Below are 22,372 nucleotides of genomic sequence, written 5' to 3' on the forward strand. Positions count from 1 at the left end.
TCTCTTAATACACAACATCTAGACCAGCCCTGAATGATGAGACACTTCAGAGACACGAGTGAAAAATGAGGAACAAATGGACTATGCACTTTTTCCCAACAGGGTCAAGAAGTTTAATATTTTAATACATATTAGAGTTCCTTTTCTCCAAAACTGCAGGCTGCATAGGCTGGAAGGCATCTAAGAAATTATACGGACAAGATCAGACACCTGGGAAGTCCTAAATCTGTCTCCTCACAGTGAGCGTTCAGGCTGAGGCTTGACCATGTCCTGATCTTTGCCTTCATTCTGCAAAGGGAATGTGGTTGGTTTTTCGAATTAAGCTTTTAAACTTGTCAGCTTAGCAGGGAACTTGTCAGTTCCAAACCCATCTTTCTAGCAATAAGCAGGTTGGACCATGCGTGAGGTGGCCTGTTCCCAAGTTATTTATTAGAATCTGCAGACACCAGCCAGGAAGGAGATAGCACACCACATTTCCAAACAAGCGCCTGCATGGGGAAGACTCGGGGCAGCAGGAGTTCAGGAGGAGGGACAAGGGGTGCCCTGGAAGATATTGGCTCCTGATGTTTTTAGTGGGAGTCTCCACCTTCATGCATTCGATCTCCTCACAAGCACCTGGAGAGGACAGTGGGTGGGAGCTGAGTGTGGCTCTCACCCACGGGGGGAGGGCTGAAAATCACACAGTTGTGGTCCCTGGCACAGCCTGACCCCAGGCAAGTACGTGGGAAAGTGCCCTCCAAGACTGCTGTACTGCGTAAGACAGGGCTCAGCTGCTGAGACAAAGAGCCCCACCTGAGAGTGGTAAATAGAAGTTTGTGTCTCTGGCATTTCAGTGTGAAAGCAGATGGTCCAGGGCTGGCCTGGTGGGGCAGGGCCAGGGAGCTCTTCTCCCTCACGGCCCTGTCATCCCAGGGGGGCTGCCCTCATCCTCCTGGGCCAGGATGGAGCTGCAGCCTCAGAGATGAAGTCCCCAGCAGCAGGACAGGCACAGGGTCAGAAAGAAGGGTCTCTGTGAGGAAATATCTCAGATGTCGACACAAATCACTTCCCTTCCCACGCTGGAAGGACAGCTTGGTTGTCCCAGCAACCTCGTTGCAAAGGAGGCTGGGAAATTCTATGTCTCAGCAGCCACATGCCCACCTAACGTCAGGTATTGGGCTTCTCTAAGAGAGAGGTGGACGATGCTATCGGGAGCCCCTGTCACAGCCCCTTCTGCCCCCAATCACTCCCAACCCTAGTGCATGTTGTAGCAGAGTGTCAGTCAGACAGATTGCATTGTGTGTGCTGGTCCCTGAGTGATTCATCATTCAGGGACCAGCTGAAAATCATGGCCCAACAGGGGCTGTTTATTAGATTTGCTGGAAAATGGTTGGTGGATGTCTATTCCTAGCCCTGAGTCTCTCTGGCATGCAAAGGTGACAGGTCAGGGAAGTAGGGGAACAGTAGCAAAGTTCAGAATGGGAGCACGATGGGGTCGGGGAGGCCCCACACCAAAGGACAAGGGTCGAAACAGGGGCAGGCTCGGTGGCCTGAACATCTGAATTCTACCCACAAGGTCATGTTGGAGGGAGGAAGTACCATCATGTCTACATCACTAGAAAGAGTTCTCTTCAGCCCGACACAGTGGCTCATGCCTGTAATCCCAGCACTTTGGGAGGCTGAGGCGGGAGGATCACCTGAGGTCAGGAGTTCAAGACCAGCCTGACCAACATGGTGAAACCCTGTCTCTACTAAAAATAGAAAAATTAGCTGGGTATGGTGGCGGGTGCCTGTAATCCCAGCTGCTTGGGAGCCTGAGGCAGGAGAATCACTTGAACCCAGAAAGCGGAGGTTGCAGCGACCCAAGATCGAGTCACTGTACTCCAGGCTGGGCGACAGAAGCGAAACTCCATCTCAAAAAAACAAAACAACAACAACAACAACAAAAACAAAAAAAGAGAGAGTTCTCTTCTATTCCTCATAAGTCAGACTCCCCACAGACACTGCATCAGATTTGAAAGTAAAATAATATTTCCCAAATATCTAATTAGCAAGGATCAGAACAATTGCAATAGTCAGAGTGGAGAGGATGCAGGGAGGCTGCATCTTAGATGCTTCTCTTGGAAAACGTATGCGGCAATATGGATTAAGAAACTGTGAAATCTTTTTAGCCTTTGACCTAGTAATTCTACTTCTGGGAACATAATGAAGAAAATAATCAGGGAGGCTGACAAGGATTTACATGCCAAATGTTCACTGCAGCATTACTGAAATTGAAAGCAACTTTAATGATCTATCAATGGGAAAACAGTAAAGAATAAATATCATATTGCTTTAAATGAATGTTTAGAAATATTAATACACTATTTTCAAATAATAGCTGTAGAAACCATGGAGCTCTCTGAGACATGAAACTTCATGAGTCTCAAAGGGCACTTGTTTTTTCCTCTCAAGTCTCTCTTCCTCATCTGCTCTATCTCAGTAAAAAGCACTGCTGTCCTCCCAGTTCTTCAAGTCAAAAATCCAAATTTGTTCTTGGTTCCAGCTGGGCGTGGTGGCTCACGCCTATAATCCCAGCACTTTGGGAGGCTGAGACGGGCGGATCACCTGAGGTCCGGAGTTTGAGACCAGCCTGGCCAACATCGTGAAACCCTGCCTCTACTAAAAATACAAAAATTAGCCGGGTGCAGTGGCTGGCGCCTGTAATCTCAGCTACTCGGGAGGCTGAGGCAGGAGAATCGCTTGAACCTGGGAGGCAGAGGTTGCAGTGAGCCAAGATCACGCCATTGCACTCCAGCCTGGGTGATAGAGCAAGACTCCGTCTCAAAACAAAACAAAACAACAAAACAAAACAAAAACAACCAAATGAAAAAAAAAGTGTTCTTGGTTCTTTTCTTTCTCTCTCAGGAGACAGCCACTCCCTAAGCAAGTCCTGTAGGGGCACCTTCCAGTGAATACCTCTGGGCTGTCCCCTCTCCTCCCTACCCGCATCCTCCCTCCCATGCCTCCCCGCCTTTTCTTTCCCCTCCCCTATCTACCCCTTTCACTCCCTCTCCCCTCCTTCTCCCCTCTCCCCTCCCTCTCCTCTCCCCTCCAGTGTCCAGGCCAGGCTAGGGCTCCTCTCTCAGGGCCGACCCCCGTGTCCTCCTCAGGGCTCCTGGCTTCCTCTCTCAGCCCAGAGCCCCTGTGCCCAGCAGCCAGAGGAGTCTGGTCCAGCAGAAGTTGAAGCAGGCACCCCCTGCAGGACTGCTCCAGCAAATCCTCTACCCTTTAGAACAAAACTCCAAGCCCGTCCTATGGAACTGGACTTGGACTGGTGAGGGGTGTAAGAGACAGCCCCTGGCCCAGCCGGCCAGGCCTGAAGGTCCTGGAAGAGGAGAGAAGGTCTCATTAGCAGAAGTTCAGTCATCGGGGCTGAACTAGGGATAGTTCAGTTTGGAGACCCAGAGCAAAGTGCACTCATAGAGGGCTGCCCTGCCACCAAGGGGGCTGCTCCCAGCCCCAGTCCCCAGCCTACCCCTGTCCTGTGTGTTCCTGCCACTCTGGCTTTCTTCAACCTAAGATGCCTCCTGGCCAATTCCTGTGGTCACACCCAGACAATGGAGCCCTGCCAGACCCACCCCCTTCAGAAGCTGTCCCCACCCCTCCTGCAGCAGGTGGGCATGCACGGTGCTGTGCGTGTCTTTCCTTTGTAGCTATGAACAGGTGGCTCTGGACTGTAGATGGTTTCTGTCCTTGTCTCACCTTCCCAGCTGGGCAGTGAGGTCTTTACAGTGGGATCTGTGTCTGAGCCATCTCCAGGAGCCCAGTGGAGCTTGGCTGGGTGGCTGGTATTCAGGCCCCCCAGAGAGGAAACCACACGTGCAAAGAGATGGAGGTATGAGTGTGCCTGTGGCAAACTGGACGCTTCAACATGTGTAGTGGGAGGGGAAGGCTGGAGTGGGTGGAAAGGTCATCATGAGGCAGGGCATGGAGGGCCCCAAAGCCAACGGGATGAAAATCGAGGACGGATTTTAAGGACAGCAGCACTGGGTGGCCACACATTGGCCTGTTATGCATATAGAAAATCCACATGGGGGAGCCAAGGGGCCCCACAACACTCCCACCTTGTCCCCAGCCCACTTCTTGCTTCCTGGTCCTGCTCTCTTGTTGCGGGGAAGAAGAATCTTATCTGACTGGTGGAACTCTAGGACCATCCCTGGACACCATCAGTAGTGGGCAGGGTCACTGCATGTTCAAGGCTGTGCACCCCGAGCTGCCAGACACGCACGAGGGCAGGGCCTTCTGGATCTTCCTCAGGCTCCTTAGGAACCCAGGAGGAAGCTCCCTGATGGGTGCTAATGGGCATCTGCACCCACAGATTCACTGCCTGACATGGAAACACACCAGGAAGCTGGAACTTATATATATATGCAAAAACTGACACAACTGAAGGGAGTCATCCGTTATTCGTTAGACAGTTACTCATTAATAGGTGGTGCTTCAATACCCTGTTCTCCATAACAATAGAACAACCAGACCGGAGATAAGTAAGGAAGCAGAATTGAGTACTTGAGCAACTCAAGACATCAACTAGATCTAACAGGACACTCCACTCAACAGAACACAGAGTCCTCTAGTGGATGTGGACTTTCTCCAGGATTGACCACAGGGTAAGCCACAATTTAAGTCTCAAGCGATTTTAGAAAATAGCCTACAAAGTAACTTGTGGGACCACAGTGGGTTGAAGTAAGAAATCAACAATAGAGGGAAAACCTAAAAATTCACAAAGTTATATAAGTTAAACAATACCCTCTTAAAGACCAATAGGTCAAAAGAGAAATCACAAGGACAATTAGAAAGTACTTAGAGGACAAGAAAAAAAACACAACATAGCAAAGCTTATGGAACACAGCGAAAGTAGTACTAAGGAGGAAATTTATAGCTTGATACATTAAAGAAAAAGGAAGATCTTAAATCAACAAAATAACTTTACAACTTAAGGAACTAGTAAGAAACAAACAAAGTAAACCCAATGCTGGCAGCAAAAGAAAATAATAAAGATTATAGCAGAGATAAACTGATAATATCAATAAATAATAACAGTAAACAAATAACAATAATAAACAAATAATAAACAAATCCAAACAAAAGTTGGTTCTCCCAGAAGATTGACAAAATTGACGATTCACCACTTAGATTGACCAAGAATAAAAAGACTCAACTAAAATCAGAAGTGAAAGTTAGAATTTTATTACTGATTTTTTAGAAATATAAGGATTATATGAGAGTCCTATAAGTAATTGTACAAGAAATCATATAACCTAGATGATTCAAATTCCTAGAAACACCAAACCTACTGAGACTGAATTACAAAGAAATAAAAAATCTGAATAGACTCATAACTAATAAGGAGACTGAATTAGTAATCAAACACCTCCTGACAATGAAAAGCCCTGGACCTGATGGCTTCAACTGATGAATTCTATCAAACATTTCCAGAAGAAATCACACCAAGCCTTCTCCAACTCTTCCAAAAACTTCAAGTAGGGAGTGCTTCCTACATCATTCTGTGAGGCCAGTATTGTCTTGTACCAGAGCTAAACAAAGACATTACAAGAAAACAACACACTAATACCTCTTATGAACATTGATGCAAAAATCCTCAGCAAATATCAGCAACAAAATTCAGTAGCCTGATAAAAGAATTCTGCAGCATGACTAAGTGGAATTTATTCCTGGAATGCAAGGATGGCTCAACATCCAAAAACTGTTCACTGTAATGCATACCAGAATTAAGAGGAAAAAAAACACATGGCCATCTAAATTGGTGCAGAAAACATACTTGACAAAATTCAACACCTTTTCATAATAAAAACACTAAACAAGGCCGTGTGGTGGCTCATGCCTGTAATCCCAGCACTTTGGGAGGCCAACGCGGGTGGATTACCTGAGGTCAGGAGTTCAAGACCAGCCTGCCCAACATGTAGAAACTCCGTCTCTACTAAAAGTACAAAAAAAAAAAAAAAAAAAAAAATAGCTGGGCATGGTGGTACACACCTGTAATCCCAGCTACTCAGGTGGCTGAGGCAGGAGAATTGCTTGAACCTGGGAGGCAGAGGTTGCAGTGAGCTGAGACTGCACTGCTGCACTCTAGCCTAGGCGACAGAGTGAGACTCCATCCCAAAAAAATAAAAATTAAAAATTAAATAAATAAAATAAAAACACTAAACAAAATAGGAATGGAAAGAAACTACCTCAACATAATAAAGACCATATACAAAAAATCCACAGCTAACATCATACTCAGCAGTGAAAGACTGAAAGCTTTTTAGCTAAGATCAGGAACAAGACAAGGATGTCATTTTTGTCATTTGGGCTCAACATAGTATTGGAAGTCCTAGATAGGCAATTAGGAAAGAGAAAGAAGTGCATGATGGAGGGACAGAAGCGGGAGCATTCAGGCATGTGGACAGACAAGCTTAGCACATTTAGCTCTGGCCTCCTTCCAGAGGTGCTCCCCTTGGATGTGGGAAGTGGCAAGTACAGAGACCAAAATAGCATGCTGTGCCAGGGCACATGGCAGAGCACTGAGGCACAGCACTGCATAAGACAAAGTTCCTGCTGACATTCCAGTGGGGACAGGCAGATAAGGGACAGAAGTAAACTGGCTGATGTGCAGAGATTGGCTAGGTTACTTCAGGTGGGATGATAAGAGAAGAGGAGCTGACATCTGAAGGGGGATTGGACTGAGGAGAACCCATCTTGGGTGAGACCTGGGGGAGCATGTTCTAGGCTGAGGGAACAGCACAGGCAAAGGCCCTGGGACACTAACGAGCTTGGAAGAATGGAGGTACCAGAAGGCCAGAGTGTGACGACCACAGTGATGGAGGAGAGAATGGAGAGTCAGATGTGGACAAGATCAAGAAAACTCTTGATGTTTTCATTTCCATTTGAGATAAGGACACTGAGGCTCAGGGAATTTGAGTCATTTGACCAAGGTCATTCAGCTTAGACCCTGGTTTCAAAGTCCTCACTGTCCCAAACACTGGACCTGGGTCAGATGCACACATACACATTGTGTCACCACCTTCTAAGTACCTTTAAGATTTGGTTGCAATAGAAGCAGATGTTTAGACAAGGCTTACCAAATGTATTTTGGGATTTAGTCTGATTCCCCATTAGTAGACTCCCTTGCCCCCACACTAATATCTCTGCCTCATCTTCTAAACAGTCAGCTATTAATTCTCTACACAAGTTCACAGAAAACAAATCAAAACGCAAAATACACCCAGTCAGATAGGTTTTTGCCCAGTGACTTCAATGTGGCTCCTATAAGATCTTTCTACTTCCCGTGTAAAGAAAGGACCAGTAGTGCCTCCGAAAGCAGGCTGAGGGTATCCAGAGGCCATTCAAGGGTCTCAGGGACCCACAATTCATAGGCCACACAGCAGAATGAACACAGCTGAAGAAAGCACTAGTGAACTAGAAGACCATCCTGAGGAAATTGCTCAGGATACAGCACAGAGTCAAGGAGATGGGAAAGTAAAGTCCACCACAGTCAAGAATGCCCAAGAAATCTCAATCATAAACCCAGGGAAGCAAAGGAAGGAAGGAGGACAGCCAAAAGGGCACACTCTCCAAGCAGCAGCTACCACCTCCTGCTCATGTAAACATGGGCTTGCCTCCGACCCTCCCTCAGGATTCTGAGCAGCCGCGTCTCCACAGACTGTGGCAGAGGGAGAAGAAAGGAAATGGATGTTAACTGAATGCTATGACGTGGCATGTGCTGTTCCATCTATGCCTCATTTAATTGGTCCATGGCCTTGAGGCTAAAGTCTTTGCTCCGATTTCATCATGGGGCAGAAATTAACTGTATCTCACTGGTCTTCACACCCTTAGTAGTTAGCACAAAGACACAGCAGGTGCTCAATGAAGACTGTTGAATGAGTGTGAAATCTGAGGCTTGGAGAGCTCAGGGGCTGTTGCATAGTGACACGAGGGTAAGGCAAAGAGAAAGGATTTGAATTCAAGATTATCTGCCCCCAGTGCCTGTACTCTTTTGATTCCACAGTGCTAAGAAATGTCCACTCGCCTCCAGAGGCCGCCGGCTCAGCCCTCAGGCCAGCACCTCCAAAACATGGCTGGATAGTGGCAGAGGGCCCCGGCCCAGGCCCAGCCCGTCTCTCACATTTGGAGCCTGCTCCCATTCCTTCCTGGAGAGAAAGAGTTCAGCTCTGTTTACCTGGCACAGCAAACACTCCCAGCTTTGTCTGCCACGTTCAGCAGCTTTCATACCTCCTTGTGAACAAAATAAACTGTGCGTTCCCATTTTGGGTTTGGGGAAAAAGGCCCAGTTACTTACAAAGGCTGTTTTGCCTTGGTATGGAGACAGAAAACTGGATTTGTTTGGACTAATTACGTTTACTCACACATCTTGGTTCCAGCTGAGTCAATGCTGGTAACCAGGCCCACCGTCTCCAGAATCTCCCCCACCATCCCCAAACAAAACAGCCCTCGGGCTCTCCTCATTGTCCCAGCCCTGAGCCTTGCTGTTGCCTTTGGAAAATGCCAGTCAACGTTCAGAGTCCTGACGGGGAGGCGACCTACATGGGACCACTTCGTGCAATATGCTTCTAAGGTCAGGGCTGGGCGCGGTAATCCCAGCACTTTAGGAGTCCGAGACAGGCAGATCACTTGAGCCCAGGAGTTCAAGTTCAGCCTGGGCAACATGACAAAACCCCGTCTCTACTAAAAATACAAAAATTAGCCAAGCGTGGTGGTGTGCGCCTGTAGTCCCAGCCACTCAGGAGGCTGAGGCACGAGAATCGCTGGGACCCAGGAGGCGGAGGTTGCAGTGAGCTGAGATCACACCACTGCATTCCAGCCTGGGTGACAGAGTAGGACTCGGTCTCAAAAAAAAAAAAAAAAAAATTCTTCTAAGTGTTAGAAGCAAAATTTCTGCACTTCAGTCAGCTCATGCTTATGAAGGGTACGTGTCTGCCACTGGACACTGGCATACTTGGAGAAATTCTGTTTCCTTGGAGAGACCATATGTTCAGGCAGCCTGTTAAGATCATGTGGGCGCTTATTTAAAATGCAGATTCAGGCTGGGCACAGTGACTCACCCTGTAATCCCAACACTTTGGGAGGTTGAGGCAAGCGGATTACTTGAGGTCAGGAGTTTGAGACCAGCCTGGCCAACATGGTGAAACCTGTTTCTACTAAAAATATAAAAATTAGCTGGGCCTGGTGGCAGGCACCTGCAGTCCCAGCTTCTCGGGACGCTGAAGCAGGAGAATCGCTTGAACCTGGGAGGTGAAGGTTACAGTGAACCGAGATCACGTCACTGCACTCCAGCCTGGACGACAAGAACAAGACCCCATCTCAAAAAAATGTAGATTCCCAGACCCTGCCCAGACCTACTGAGTGAGGCATGAAAGGGATAGGGCCTGGAAATCTGTATTTTCAACAAGCACCACGGGCGACACTGACTTGCGAAGGCTTTGGTGCACAGCATCCCACCTTTGCACTCGAAATCCACGTCATCCTAGGCAAGCTGTTTTGTACTTCTCAGCCTCAATTTCCCAGAGCTGAAAAAATAAGGGCCAATAATAAGTCTCTTAAAAGGGTGCGGGTGGTTGTGCAGATGAGGTGAGGCCCCCACTCACAGTGAGAACTCATTGAATGGAACTTATTCCTATGACTGAATGTAGCTGAGTTAATTTCAAGGATTTGACGGAGTGCTGAGGGAAAAAAGACAATGCTTGCACCCTGCAGAAAGCCCTGGCACTTTCAAACCAGTATCCACATTCTCTCTAGACCCTCCACCCGGTCATTCATTTTTGCAGACTCCAAACTCCACAAACCTCTTCTCTTCCTATGGTCCCTCTTCCATAAATAAATCATTAGAAGATTCACATTTGAGGGCCTCCAGAGCCTTCCTCTTAGTGGAGTCAAAAGCAGACACATCCTCCCGGGGAACAATGAGCAAAGTCCTACATTTGCAAAATGGTCAAAAAATGAGTCATTTCATTTGTGGAAAATGAATATATCTGATCTTGCAAATGTTTTGCCTCAGGGAAAAGTAGTGAGCGTGAATTCACCAACAGGCTTCTCCATGCAAAAGCACTTCCCTGCTGCTCCGGAGGCTAAGAAAAAGCAAACCAGAAAGGTGGCAACTCCGATCATTTGAGTCTAAAGAACAAGAATCTCACCAAGCAGGGACCTTGGGGCAGGGCAAGAGCGGTGGGGAGGAGGTGTCTCTCAGGGCTATCCTTAATTTTTTAAATTTATTTTTGGTAGAGACGGGGTCCGGCTATGTTGCCCAGGCTAGTCTTGGACTCCTGGCCTCAAATGATCTTCCTGCCTTGGCCTCCCAAAGTGCTGGGATTACAAGTGTGAGCCCCCAAGCCCTGCCCCTGTGTGTCCTTAATATTTAGCACAAGCCATGAGCTCTCAAGGTCAGTCATATCTTCCTTAGCCAAATAAAATCCATACACGGCTTCACTGATTTTTCAAGTGCAGAATCTCTGCCCATTAATTTTAGTGAGTGTTTGGTAAGGGGAGGGTGTTGGGGGCGCAGTCTCCACTGAGCATGGGAGTGGTCCATTTTTCCTCTTCCTTCTGGTTTCTGGCCTGAAAATATTTATGAGTCCTGAGTCCAATCAAACACACATGAACATGTGCCTGTTCTGTGCAAGGCATCCTGCCCAGGGCTCCCAGCAAGGCCAAGATGAATCCACTGCACAGACACCCCCTGGGTGCCTGTTCTGTGCCCCACAGGTGCTGGCACCATCGAGCCACAACTCAGGGGCCTCATCCCTGTCCTGGGGGCCTTCCTCTGCCTGAGAGGAAAGACAAATGCTTAAGTCATTTGGACACAAAGCAGAAGGGACTGGGATATCAAAAGTGAAGCATAAAAAGCCACAGAGACAACCAGGAGGCCACCCTGTCAGCCCCAGCTCCCCTGAAAGCTCCAGGAAGGCAGCTGCCATGGGGGCTCTGCGAAAGGAAGGGATCTTCGGGGGGTGGAGTGGAGCATTTTCTAAACAGAGGAAACATCCTGAGTCACAGACAGCAGGGGGCAGGCACGCAGGAATCATGGGCCGCATTTAGAAAGGCGAGTGGCATCATTTGGTGGGAGCTGGAGGTGCGCATGGGAAGGCTGTGGAAGCTCAGCTGCGCTGGTAGGGGTGTGGCGTCCAGGGACCACCAGGGCCACTGCCACAGGGTGTCAGCCCAGGGGGAGTGCTGGAGGAGAAGCGGGGGAGGGCCGTGGTCACACTTTAGTTTTCCAACCTCCCCTCTAGCGGGTCTGGAGAGGGTAGAAGCGCTCAGAGAGAACTGCAGTCAGGATCCCGGGTTTGGCGACGCAGACCCCGCACGGACACTGCTCTGGAAGCCCAGATCTGGTGACTCTCTGTCCAGAGGGTGGGGGCAGGGTAGATCTGAATGATCTGGGACCTCTGGTCCTGAGAAAAGGGAGGCCCAGCTCCTGGGGGAAGGGTGTGACCCATGACATAGGCCTGGCAGCCAGGTCGTCAGCTGCATGGGGAAGAAACACAATGCCTGTGCATGATGGGGACAACGGGCCAGGGCAGGTAAAGCCATGACGAGTCACATCTGACCCCAGCATCTTAGCCTCAGCAACACTGTCTACTGCGATGTCCACATGGCAGGGCATTTTGGGGCTGGATTCTTCAGCCCTGGAAGAACTAAACACAGCCTTCCCTGCTGGAACTTCCATCCGCGCTCTCCCTTGCCCGGCTTCTCCTGTCTGTGCACCCTGCTGGGAGCTGTGTGGCTCGGAGCTGGAACATATGCTCGGCTCTGTGTGCCAGTCCCCCTGCAACGCAGAGGCCATTCCTCATTCTCCCCAGGCAGCCAGTCATGCTCACTCCTGGGGTCCCTGCACATGCTGTTCCCTCACCGAAATGTCGTTCCCATCCTCCTCCCCCAGGGCTGGGTTCCACAGCACCTGCCTGGCAAATGCTTTCCTGACGATCCGCCGGAGTGAGCGCCGGGCCGGGTGGGGCTGGAGCAGACCAGATCCCCACCATGAGGGTCTATTCACTCTACATGTTCACTAGCTCCCCGGCTCAGGTCACCAGTGAGAGCAGGCTGCTCTCAGGGCGTCCCCGTAAGGGACCCGCTGCCCGCCATGAACTTTCACAGAATGAGGGTTTCAGGTAAGCAGCTACCTTCTTGGAAGACAGAGGGAGAAGGGCACCTTGGGGGGATTGGGGGAAGCTTAGATCCCAAAGGAGCCCAGAGAGGCAGGCCGGGGAGGGCCTGAGAGGCTGCGAGGCCATCTCCTTCCTGAGCCTGCAGCCCCTCCGAGTCCATGTGGGAATCCCCTTCCACCTCAGGGCCAGCCCCAGGGATTGGCAACCCACCCTCCCCCTAACCTGTTGTTTTGAATTAATTGTTTGAACAAGTATTACATTGACAGGGTTCAGAACCCTCAGGAATATTCCTAGGTCTGCCCTGAGGAAGCGTACAGGCACTGGAGGCCCTGCCCCTTGCCCTCCCTCTGATGGGACCATTTTAAGAGACAACTGTTTCCTTCCTGCTTCTTTTTGCTGACAAATTAAATAAGAATATACGTACTTATACCTGCCCTTTCTTACCCAAAGTAGTGTGAGATGTGTACTCTCGCACCCTGCTTTGCTCACTTAATGGTACATTCCAGAGCTTTCTCCATCGTGCACCAGGGCAGTCTCCCCTCCTCCTCCTCAGGGCCACGCTGTGTTCCAGGGTGGGGCCATGTGGCGGTGCACACCTCAGGCTGCAAGGGGCCTGCTGCCCCCTCCCTCGGGTCCCCAAACCCTAGCCTTTGTCCATCCATCCTCCCAGGCATCCCCCCCTTATCCCCTTTAGCTCCCACTCTTGCCAGCCCAAGTGCACCATCCCCAGCTAGTCCCCTCACCTGGGCTTCACCCCTGCACACAGTCCTTCTGGGACCCTCTCTCTCTCCAGTTCCCCTTCTGAGCATGCCTCTGCTTCCTGCGAGACCCTGCCTCTCACTCCCTGGACTCTGGTTCCCTGGAGCCCAACTCCCTGCCAGTGTCCCCTGCTCCAAGCACATAGCCGACTGCCCCAAGTATAAGATTCAGCACCCCCTGTGCTGCCTCCCAAGAGGCTCCCTGGGATGCAGCCTCCCCCAGATCTGTCTCTTGTTCTGCAGGCACCTGGAGGACCCCACTCCAGCTGGCATCCTCAGGGCCAAGCTCAGGACATCTCATCTCCCCAGCCTGCAACATCACAGTACAAACCAGCCACCTCAGGCCACCACCCTAAGACCTGGAAGTCCATCTGCTGCCAGAGGGGACTGGGGGTCCGTGGGCTCTTAACTGCCTCCTGGCCTCTCCTTCCCATCCCCAGCCTCACCATGCTGACCCCCATCTCCCATGACCATGGCCTTCTTGGTCCCCCAGCTCATGCCTTGAGAACTGCCGGGCCCCAGGCCCCTTGGCTGGGGCACTGACACCCCAGGTACTGTCTCAGACCAGACCCTCTTCTAGGTTCAGTCAGAGCCTCTGGCAGAAAGCCCACTCCATGTCCACCCCCACCTACCCTCGGTTGGTGGGGCGAGGATGGGCAGGGGCACTACACCTGCTGTGGAGACACCCCTGCATTGTTAGAGGCTGGTTAGAGCCGGGCCCACCACCAAGCATCTTAGACTTGCCCTGACCCCGCCCAGCCCAGCCCCAGGTGTGTCAGGTATAGAAGTTTCTGGTCCTAGACGGGTCACAGCCTTGGCACACTGGGCCATCACCAGCCCCAGAAAGGAAGGGACAACCACCAACCTAGGTGATCTCTGCAGAGGTCACTCTAAACACAGGGAAGCTGGGAAGGGCTTTTGCTCCAGGATGCAGAGCCAACAGACGTGCTCTGCAGATCATGCCCAGGCCCTTGGGGCACACGCCAGGGCTGAGGGGAGCAGCCAGGGGAGGAGAGGTCTGACCTGGGAGACCCGCAAGGAGAAATCAAAGCACATGGTTTCATCAACGCCGCTCACCGCCAGGATTCAGACACACGGACAGAGGTGGATGAAGCACATACCTGACGCTCCGCGAGCTTTCTCCTTCAGACCTGCAACGAGAAGAGCACATGCTTAGAGCCCAGAACCCTCTGCTCCGGGAGACCTGCACAACGACACTAGATGTGGGGACCCTGAGGCCCCTAGCTGCTCCCAGCATCCCCTCCCCAGCCTCAGCAGACATCCCCAGGCCCAATCCTCCGGGGTCTCTTGCTGCTGTTCCTTTGACCTGGAACTGTATTCAGAAATTCCACTCTTCTTAGAAGTCTTAGGGTTCCTTTCCCACCCTCTTCCTGTTTCCATCACCTTGACTGCAATTGTTTTCCCAGGATTTGAATACACCCCAGGAGTCGAGAGCAAAGCCAGAGGAGGGGTCTGTGGTTCCAGAACTCTGACCTGGGCAGCAACTAAATGAATGAATGAGTGAATGAATGAATGAATGAATGAATAAGTGAGAGCGGTGCGACTGGCCTCACTGCATCCCCTACTTGGTATTTCCAGTGTTATTTCCCCAGAACCAGCTCTATTTTCAAGTACTCAGAAATCAATTACAACCATATTACAAAGGAGACAACCTTGAATGTCAAGAAATTGGACAATCAGATTGTATTGCGCACTTGAACTTTCACGAAGACTGACTACGCGATATTGACAGTGATGCCTTCCTGCTCTGTACACCAAAGGAAAGGGACTTTGGGATTAAACTCCATGCAGCTGATGGCTAAAGCCTCGCTTGGGCTCCCTGGGTCTGAAGGAGCAAAGGGCTTTGAGCAAACACATTCAGGAATCTAATCCCTGGATGTCCCAAATTGGATTTTATTGCCAGAGAGCTAGAGAAATAAAAACATACTTAACCCAGAGTCAGAGATTTGTCTTTTTGTTCATTGCCTTTTCAGTAACGTCCCAGAACGGAAGTCAGAGCACATGCTGCACGACCCTTCAGCATAGAAAGCCCCAGGGGATGCCTTTCCCACTGAACCAAGCTTGCCCACAGATTCAGACCCGGCCTCCCTTGGTGCTGCCCAGCCTGGTCACGCTCACCAGTAGCAAATGAGACAGAAGGCAGGTAGTCCCCAGCAATGTGTGTTCCAGGTGCCTGAGTGCAAACCCCTTGTTCTAGAAGGACCTTGGTCTCCCTCTCCAGCAATTCTAATTCAGCATCAATGCACAGCAACATGGATCACGTGGTCCCCATGGCAGCAGGTGAGGTGGTGATGTGAGATGGGAATGGCGCACAGACACCTGTGGCATCTCCTTGACCCCGGGGGCCATGGGACAAGGTGCAGACCAGCCCCTGGTGGCTGAAGACCCTCCACCGAATTCCCAGGAAGCCTGATGATGGGGAGAGGAGATCCCAGGAGCAGCTTTTGAAAGTTCTTATTTTTTGTTTTTGTTTTCCATTTGATCATAGCCAGGACAGAAAAGAAAGCAAGCAGAGGCCAACTGTGTGTGTGTGTGTGTGTATGTGTGTGTGTGTGTGTGTGTTTGTCTCTCCACTTCATCGCCATCTTAGGTTGCTCACCCTGGGGAAGCCGGCTGCCCTGTTCTGTGAGCAGCCCCTCTGGAAGAGGCCCAGGTGGTGAGGACCTGAGCCCCCTGCCACCAACCATGAGTGTGAGCCCAGAAGCAGATTTTCCACCCCTCGCTGCTGCAGCCCCAGGCAACATCATGACTGCAATCACATGAGCGGCCCAGAGGCAGAGCCACCAGCCACACTGTTCCTGCATTTCTGACCTCAGAAAGGGAGAGGTAGGGTACCCCGGTCCACTGTGCGCTGACCAAGAAACACAGGGTGCAACCGGGCCCCGCTTACGGACATGCCTGAGTAGGCAGCTCCTTTCTCGCTGTCCATGGCAATGACACCACAGGCCTATGTGTGTAAGTTCCCTAATAAATGCTGTGGACTGGTCACCCAGGCATTCAGGGATCCTTTCTTCGGAATGACAACCGGCTCCAGCTCAGGAAGGTTTGGGGCACTCCTACAGGAAACTCCCCTGCCTCTGCTCTTAGGGTAACTCCAACTATGGATTCAGCAGGACAGAACACAAGACCATCAGCATTTGCTGTCTTCAGCTCCTACGTTTTTGGGGTCACTTGTTACGTGGTAATTGATAGCTAACACACAGTTCCTGCTCTGCGCCTCTATCCCAGATCTCTGTCTTGTGGCCTTCACTCAGGACCACGTGAAGCTCTCTATTTATGTCTCTTAGGATCTATCTGCCTCAGTAGGACGAAAATGCCACAAGGGTAAGGGTTTTGTCACATTCACTGCAGGGTCTCCAGTGCTTGTTATGTGGCTGAGGCATAACAATGCAGTCACGCCAGGAGCTCCACATTCTGGGATGCCAGGGGACAAGCACTGACCCTGAGCCATCAGAGTCTCCTGGGTCCCAGGCCCAGCTTCATCCCTTACTGGCTTCCAGGTGGCCTCAGAAGTCACTTAATCTCCATGAGCCCCAGTTTCCTCATTTGCGGATTAGGGATGATAGCAACAATTGGCCCCTAAAATGTGGTGAGGAGATAAGTACATTCCCAGCACAGAAGCTGATGAATAAAGCTGCTTCTCTCACCGCCTACCCGAGGTGTGGTTTGAGGATGTGCTGACCTGTGGGGGCCTGCAGGGAAGGAACATCTGGAGGAGATGGTGCCTCCCACACACTGGAGCCCAGCTTGGGGCCTGGCACTGAGCAGGCTGTAGGAAGTGTCTGCTGTGGGAAGCCAGGACTGCACTGGCCCAGAACCCACACTCCAACAGCAACACACAGTGGAGTCATCTTTTACACCAAGGATGGCACATGCAGAGGATGCCCTGGAGCCCCTGGCATAACATCGCCCGTCCTATGGCCGAAGGAGCAATAATGTGGGGAGAAAAGCGAGAGGGGCTGGGCAGCCCTGGGGTGGAGGATGCCTGTGCGTGTGTGCGTGTGCAAACATGTGTGCATGTGTGTACGTGTGTGGTACACTGCATGTGGGTGTGCCTGTATGTGCGTGTGTGTGTGCCTATGATTATGGCGGCACTCAGCATGGGCAAAGAAGCAGATGGTCAGGAGCATCCTGGAGCCTTCTGGTTCCTGCAGATGAAGCTGAGATCTAGGAACAGGATGATCCCCGATGCTTTTGCATGGGCTGTCCCTGAGGCAGACCTGGAAATAAAGATTCAGCTAGGAGTTTATTTGGGAAGTGAGAAGAGAGAAGGGCTAGGGAGGTGAGAAGAGAAAGAGAAGGGGGCTAACAGTGGCTGTTATCAAGCTGCCCAGCACCTCACTATATCCACCACTGTGGGAAGCTGAGGCTCAGTTTACCTGGGAGCCCCAGAAACCAGTTCAAGCTGCCTCCAGCAATCTTATACCAGGGCCGAAGCAGCTGGGAGTGGCTGAAGGCTGCTCCTGGGGAGGAGAAGTCTGCATGCATCAGCCTGCCTCACAGGTGGCCGAGGAGCTCCCCCAGGCAAGGAAGGGGAGGTGCTGACAGGTGGACGTCAGCCTGGTGGCACTTGGGGGGGCAAAAGCAAGAGGCTCAGACAGCCAGTGCTCCCCGGACAAGGAGAGTCTCTGGCTGTCCTCACAAGAGCATAGAGGATAACCAAGCCTTCCTCCAGGTGGCCTTCAGACGGCCAAGGCTCAAGTGATAGTGTTTGTCGCTCTGGTTCCTCTTCTGCAGTGGAACCTGCAGACTGCCCCCTTCGCCATGTGTGCAGCCCCTCCTTCCATGCTCACTGGACTTGAACCTCTGGAAAACTGAAATCTACCTTTCCCAGATGCCCTTGCAGCTCTGGTTCTGCAAATGTTCTCAGCTTCTCTGGGCAGAGGCCTGTCCAGACTGAGAAGGTGGGCATGAGCAGCAGGGTGGAGAAATGAGCTCCTGGCTGGAAGGGAACACAGGCTTCTGGTTCTCCCAAAGCAATTGGCTCCAGTTTCCAGGTTTAAGCCTCACAGGCAGTGGGGTTTCCATGGCAACAGTCAGGTGGATTTAGGTGATGGTCCAGGTTGTGTTGTTCCTGGCTATGGGACATCCAAGCTCGGTCCTGGACTCTGAGTCAAAATACACGGAAATAAATCCCCCTTAGCTCAAACTAGAAAGAGCAGATTCTGTTGTCTGCAACTAAGTGCTGTGACTGATCCAAATTCAAGTTCTCAAATCACCACGATTATTTTTCTTATATGGCATGATGTAGAAAAGCGTAAGAAAAACAAGTAAAAATCATCTCTAATCCTACCACCTGGAGGTAATCGCTATCACATTTTTGCATGTATGCTTATGGGCTTTGTTTCCTGTCCATTTTTTTATACAGTGGAAATGACAGTTTACATCAGTCTATGCCCGTCTTCCTCACTTAACACGGATCATAAGCACATCTCAGGGGCCTCATCCATGAGGCCTTCAGCAGCTCCCCAGTCCAAGTCAGGTTCCTCTACCTTCACTCTGCAGCAGTCTGCCCTTGGAACAAAATTCAAACTCCACACACAGCCCACAAAGACTGCAAGGTCTGGCCCTGCTCAGTCCTCCACCTTCTTAGGGTTCCAGTTTCCCCTCGGCTCCCCACTGCAGCCACACCCTTTCATTCTGTCCTCACACAGCCAAGCTCCCCAACACCAGCTCTAGGGCACTGCTGTTCCGTCTTCCTGGAAGATCTGTCCTGTCCTTGGCTTTTGATTTCAGTGGCTCCATCTTCTGATTCAGATTTTACTTTAAATACCACCTCTTAGGACAGGCCTTCCTGGTATCCCTCCTATCTAAATAGCCCTCCCCTGGCCCCCCAGATTCTCTGCCATATTACCCCATTCATCCTCCTGTGAACATGTCACAATCTGAAATTGTCTTATTTGTCTACTTGCTTATTGTCTGTCTTTCCTAATAGAACGTCAGCTCCATGAGAGGAGGTACTGTGTCTGTCTTATTTATCACCATATTCCTTATAGAGTTCCTGCAAAATTCTTTTAAAACAACATGTATCTCTCACCATATACAAAAATTAACTCAGGGTGGGTGATATGGTTTGGGTGTGTCCCCACCCAAGTCTCATCTTGAATTCCCACGTGTTGTGGGAGGGACCCAGTGGCAGGCAATTAAATCATGGGGGCAGGTCTTTCCCATGCTGTTCTTGTGATAGTGAATAAGTATCATGAGATCTGATGATTTTATAAGGGGGAGTTTCCCTGCACAAGCTCTGTCTTTGCCTGACGCCATCCACGTAAGATGTGACTTGATCCTCCTTGCCTTCTGCTATGATTGTGAGGCCTCCCTAGCCATGTGGAACTGTAAGTCCATTAAACCTATTTCTTCCCAGTCTCAGATATGTCTTTATCAGCAGTGTGAAAATGGACTAATACAGTAAATTGGTACCAGTAGAGTGGGGCACTGCTGTAGACACCAAAAATGTGGAAGCGACTTTGGAACCAGGTAACAGACACGGGTTGGAACAGTTTGGAGGGCTCAGAAGAAGACAGGAAAATGTGGGAAAGTTTGGAACTTCCTAGAGACTTATTGAATGGCTTTGCCCAAAATGCTGATAGCAATATGGACAACAAAGTCCAGGCTGAGGTGGTCTCAGATGGAGATGAGAAACTTGTTGGGAATTGGAGCAAAGGTGACTCTTGTAATGTTTTAGCAAAGAGACTGGCAGCATTTTGCCTCTGCTCTAGAGATTTGTGGAACTTTGAACTTGAGAGAGATGATTTAGGGTATCTGGTGGAAGAAATTTCTTAGCAGCAAAGCATTCAAGAGGTGACTTGGGTGCTGTTAAAGGCATTCAGTTTTCTAAGGGAAGCAGAGCATAAAAGTTTGGGAGATTTGCAGCCTGACAATGAGATAGAAAAGAAAAACCCATTTTCTGAGGAGAAATTCAAGCTGGCTGCAGAAATTTACATAAGTAATGAGAAGCCGAATGTTAATCCCCAAGACAATAGGGAAAATGTCTCCAGGGAATGTCAAGAGGTCTTCACAGCAGCCCCTCCCATCACAAGCCCAGAGGCCTAGGAGAAACAAATGGTTTTGTGGGCCAGGCCCAGGGTCCCCAAGCTGTGTGCAGCCTAGGGACTTGGTGCTCTGCCTCCCAGCCATTCCAGCCATGGCTGAAAGGAGCCAATGTAGAGCTCAGGTTGTGGCTTCAGAGGGTGCAAGCCCCAAGCTGTGGCAGCTTCCATGTGGCATTGAGCCTGAGGGTACACAGAAGTTAAGAATTAGGGTTTGGGGGCCTCTGCCTAGATTTCAGAGGATGTATGGAAACGCATGGATGCCCAGGCAGAAGTTTGCTGTAGGGGCAGGGCCCTCATGCAGAACCTCTGCTTAGGCAGTGTGGAAGGGAGTCCCACACAGAGTCCCTACTGGGGCACTGCCAAGTGGAGCTGTGAGAAGAAGGCCACTGTCCTCCAGACCCCAGAATGGTAGATCCACCAACAGCTTGCACCACGTGTCTGGAAAAGCTGCAGACACTCAATGCCAGCCAGTGAAAGCAGCCGGGAGGGAGGCTGTACCCTGCAAAGCCACAGGGACGGAGCTTCCAGAGCGCCAGGGTAATGCAGCCAACCAAGAGGGCTGCTCTAGTCCAGTAGGAGGTTTTCACCACAATATTGGGGTCTTTATATCATAAGCTATTAGCTTTGAAGCAAGAATAAAAATAAGAGACACGGCAGCCAGCTATTAGGCAATGCAATGGGTGCCAGAGTCAAACAGTATTTAAAGATGGTCCAGCAGCCTTTTGGAGTCTTTAGAAAGCCTTGTGCTAGGCGCGGTGGCTCACGCCTGTAATCCCAGCACTTTGGGAGGCCGAGGTGGGTGGATCACGAGGTCAAGAGTTCAAGACCAGCCTGGCCAACATGGTGAAACCCCATCTCTACTAAAAATACAAAAAAATTAGCCGGGCATGATGGCGTGTGCCTGTAATCCCAGCTACTTGGGAGGCTGAGGCAGGAGAATAGCTTGAACCAAGGAGGCGGAGGTTGCAGAGACTGGAGACTGCGCCAATGCACTCCAGCCTGGCAACACAGCAAGACTCCATCTCAAAAAAAAAAAAACACAACAAAAGAAAGCCTTGTGCCCTTCATTTCTCCCTGAGGAAATCCACAGTGTCACTGCTATCCTTTCATTATGCATGTACAGGGCCTCAAATGCACCATCTCACGTGATACAGGGAAACTGAGGCTCAGACAGATGAGGTGGTCCACTCAAGGGCACACAGACTGTCAAAGCAGGTGGACACAGGAGAAAAGGTTTTCTTCCTAAACGCTGTAATTGACTCACCTCCAGAGGCAGATTTCCTGGGAGGCTACAGAGGCTTAAACCATTTGTACCTGCTCTTTCTCAGAATGTGCATGTAATTCTGAGTTCTTTCTCTAAAGGATCCACCTAAAACTAAGTGATTGTTAACAGTTAGACCCCACAGACCTGATCAGCCCCAACCACTTCTACACCCCCAGGCCAATTCCCACTCCCTTCTCCCCTCCATTTGAGAACCTCAAACTCAGGGATGTTGTTATAAATTCAAAATAGGTACCCGAAGACCTCAGCTTCCAGAGTGTCTGCGCTAGTGCTCATTTGCAATTTCTTCCCTATTCCTGATGATTTAGACACTTGTTATGCAAACAACATCTATAGAGACCCATTCCCTATAAGGCTTAAATGCCTCTTTCAAGGCCTTCTTTACCTTAAAATAAAACCAAATCCTCCTCCCTCTCCCTGGGGCCAGAGCTCAGGGGTCCCAGCCTGGTCTGACTTCAGCAGAGAGCTGCCTGCCCAGGGCTTGGTGTGTGAGAGGCTCCCCGACTGGTTAGAGGTAAGGGGCAAGCGTCCCGGGCCAAAGGGTCAGGGGTGGCAATCCGAGAGGCTTCTGGGAGGAGAGCTGAGGGGCAACCGGCACCTGGACAAGAGCACAAAACACATCCACACTCCCCCAGGAGCCTGGGCTAAGCTCAGTGCAGAGCGGTGAGCCTAAGCAGGCCCCACCCCCACAGGAGCAGGTGGGAGAGGCCACACATCCACACAAGCCCATAGATAGAATGTACCCTGCAGAAGCTGTGTCTACGGGCAGTACTTAGCTTTCCTGTCCAAATAGCATTTGAGGGATAAACATTCGTGACACTTTCTTCTTCCCTCCTTCCCCAGCCAAGTCCTCCGGGCACAGCAAGGCTCTAAGGCCTCCATCCTGCCATGGTTGGGGGAGGTTTGCGGCTGGGGAGTAGATGGAACCATGGCCAGGGGTGTGGGAGCAGGGCCTGGCACAGAGGAGGTCTGTTTTTCACAAACAGGTGTTGAATGAAGCAAAGAGGTGAGAATAGCAAAGTCATGGATGACTAGGAGGCACGTCGGCCTTCCTTAAACAGGACAGGCCCAGAAAGACTGAAGCTGGTTCATCCAGACAATAGTGAGCCACAG

At 50.6% G+C, this 22,372-nt stretch overlaps 1 protein-coding gene across 5 annotated transcripts in view; it reads right to left on the reverse strand.

The window, feature by feature from the left end:
* The window catches only part of IQSEC1 (IQ motif and Sec7 domain ArfGEF 1), a 382,735-nt gene that overhangs the window by 249,206 nt on the left and 111,157 nt on the right, over positions 1-22,372 (reverse strand). For all 5 annotated transcript variants that reach the window (XM_054681511.1, XM_054681515.1, XM_024355341.2 and 2 more), the window contains exon 2: positions 14,026-14,055. In XM_054681511.1, coding sequence (XP_054537486.1) covers positions 14,026-14,055 — 30 coding nt within the window. The remainder of the gene's footprint in view (positions 1-14,025; positions 14,056-22,372) is intronic.

This window comes from Pan troglodytes, chromosome 2 (genome assembly GCF_028858775.2).
Source record: "Pan troglodytes isolate AG18354 chromosome 2, NHGRI_mPanTro3-v2.0_pri, whole genome shotgun sequence".
Taxonomy (NCBI): Eukaryota; Metazoa; Chordata; class Mammalia; order Primates; family Hominidae; genus Pan; species Pan troglodytes.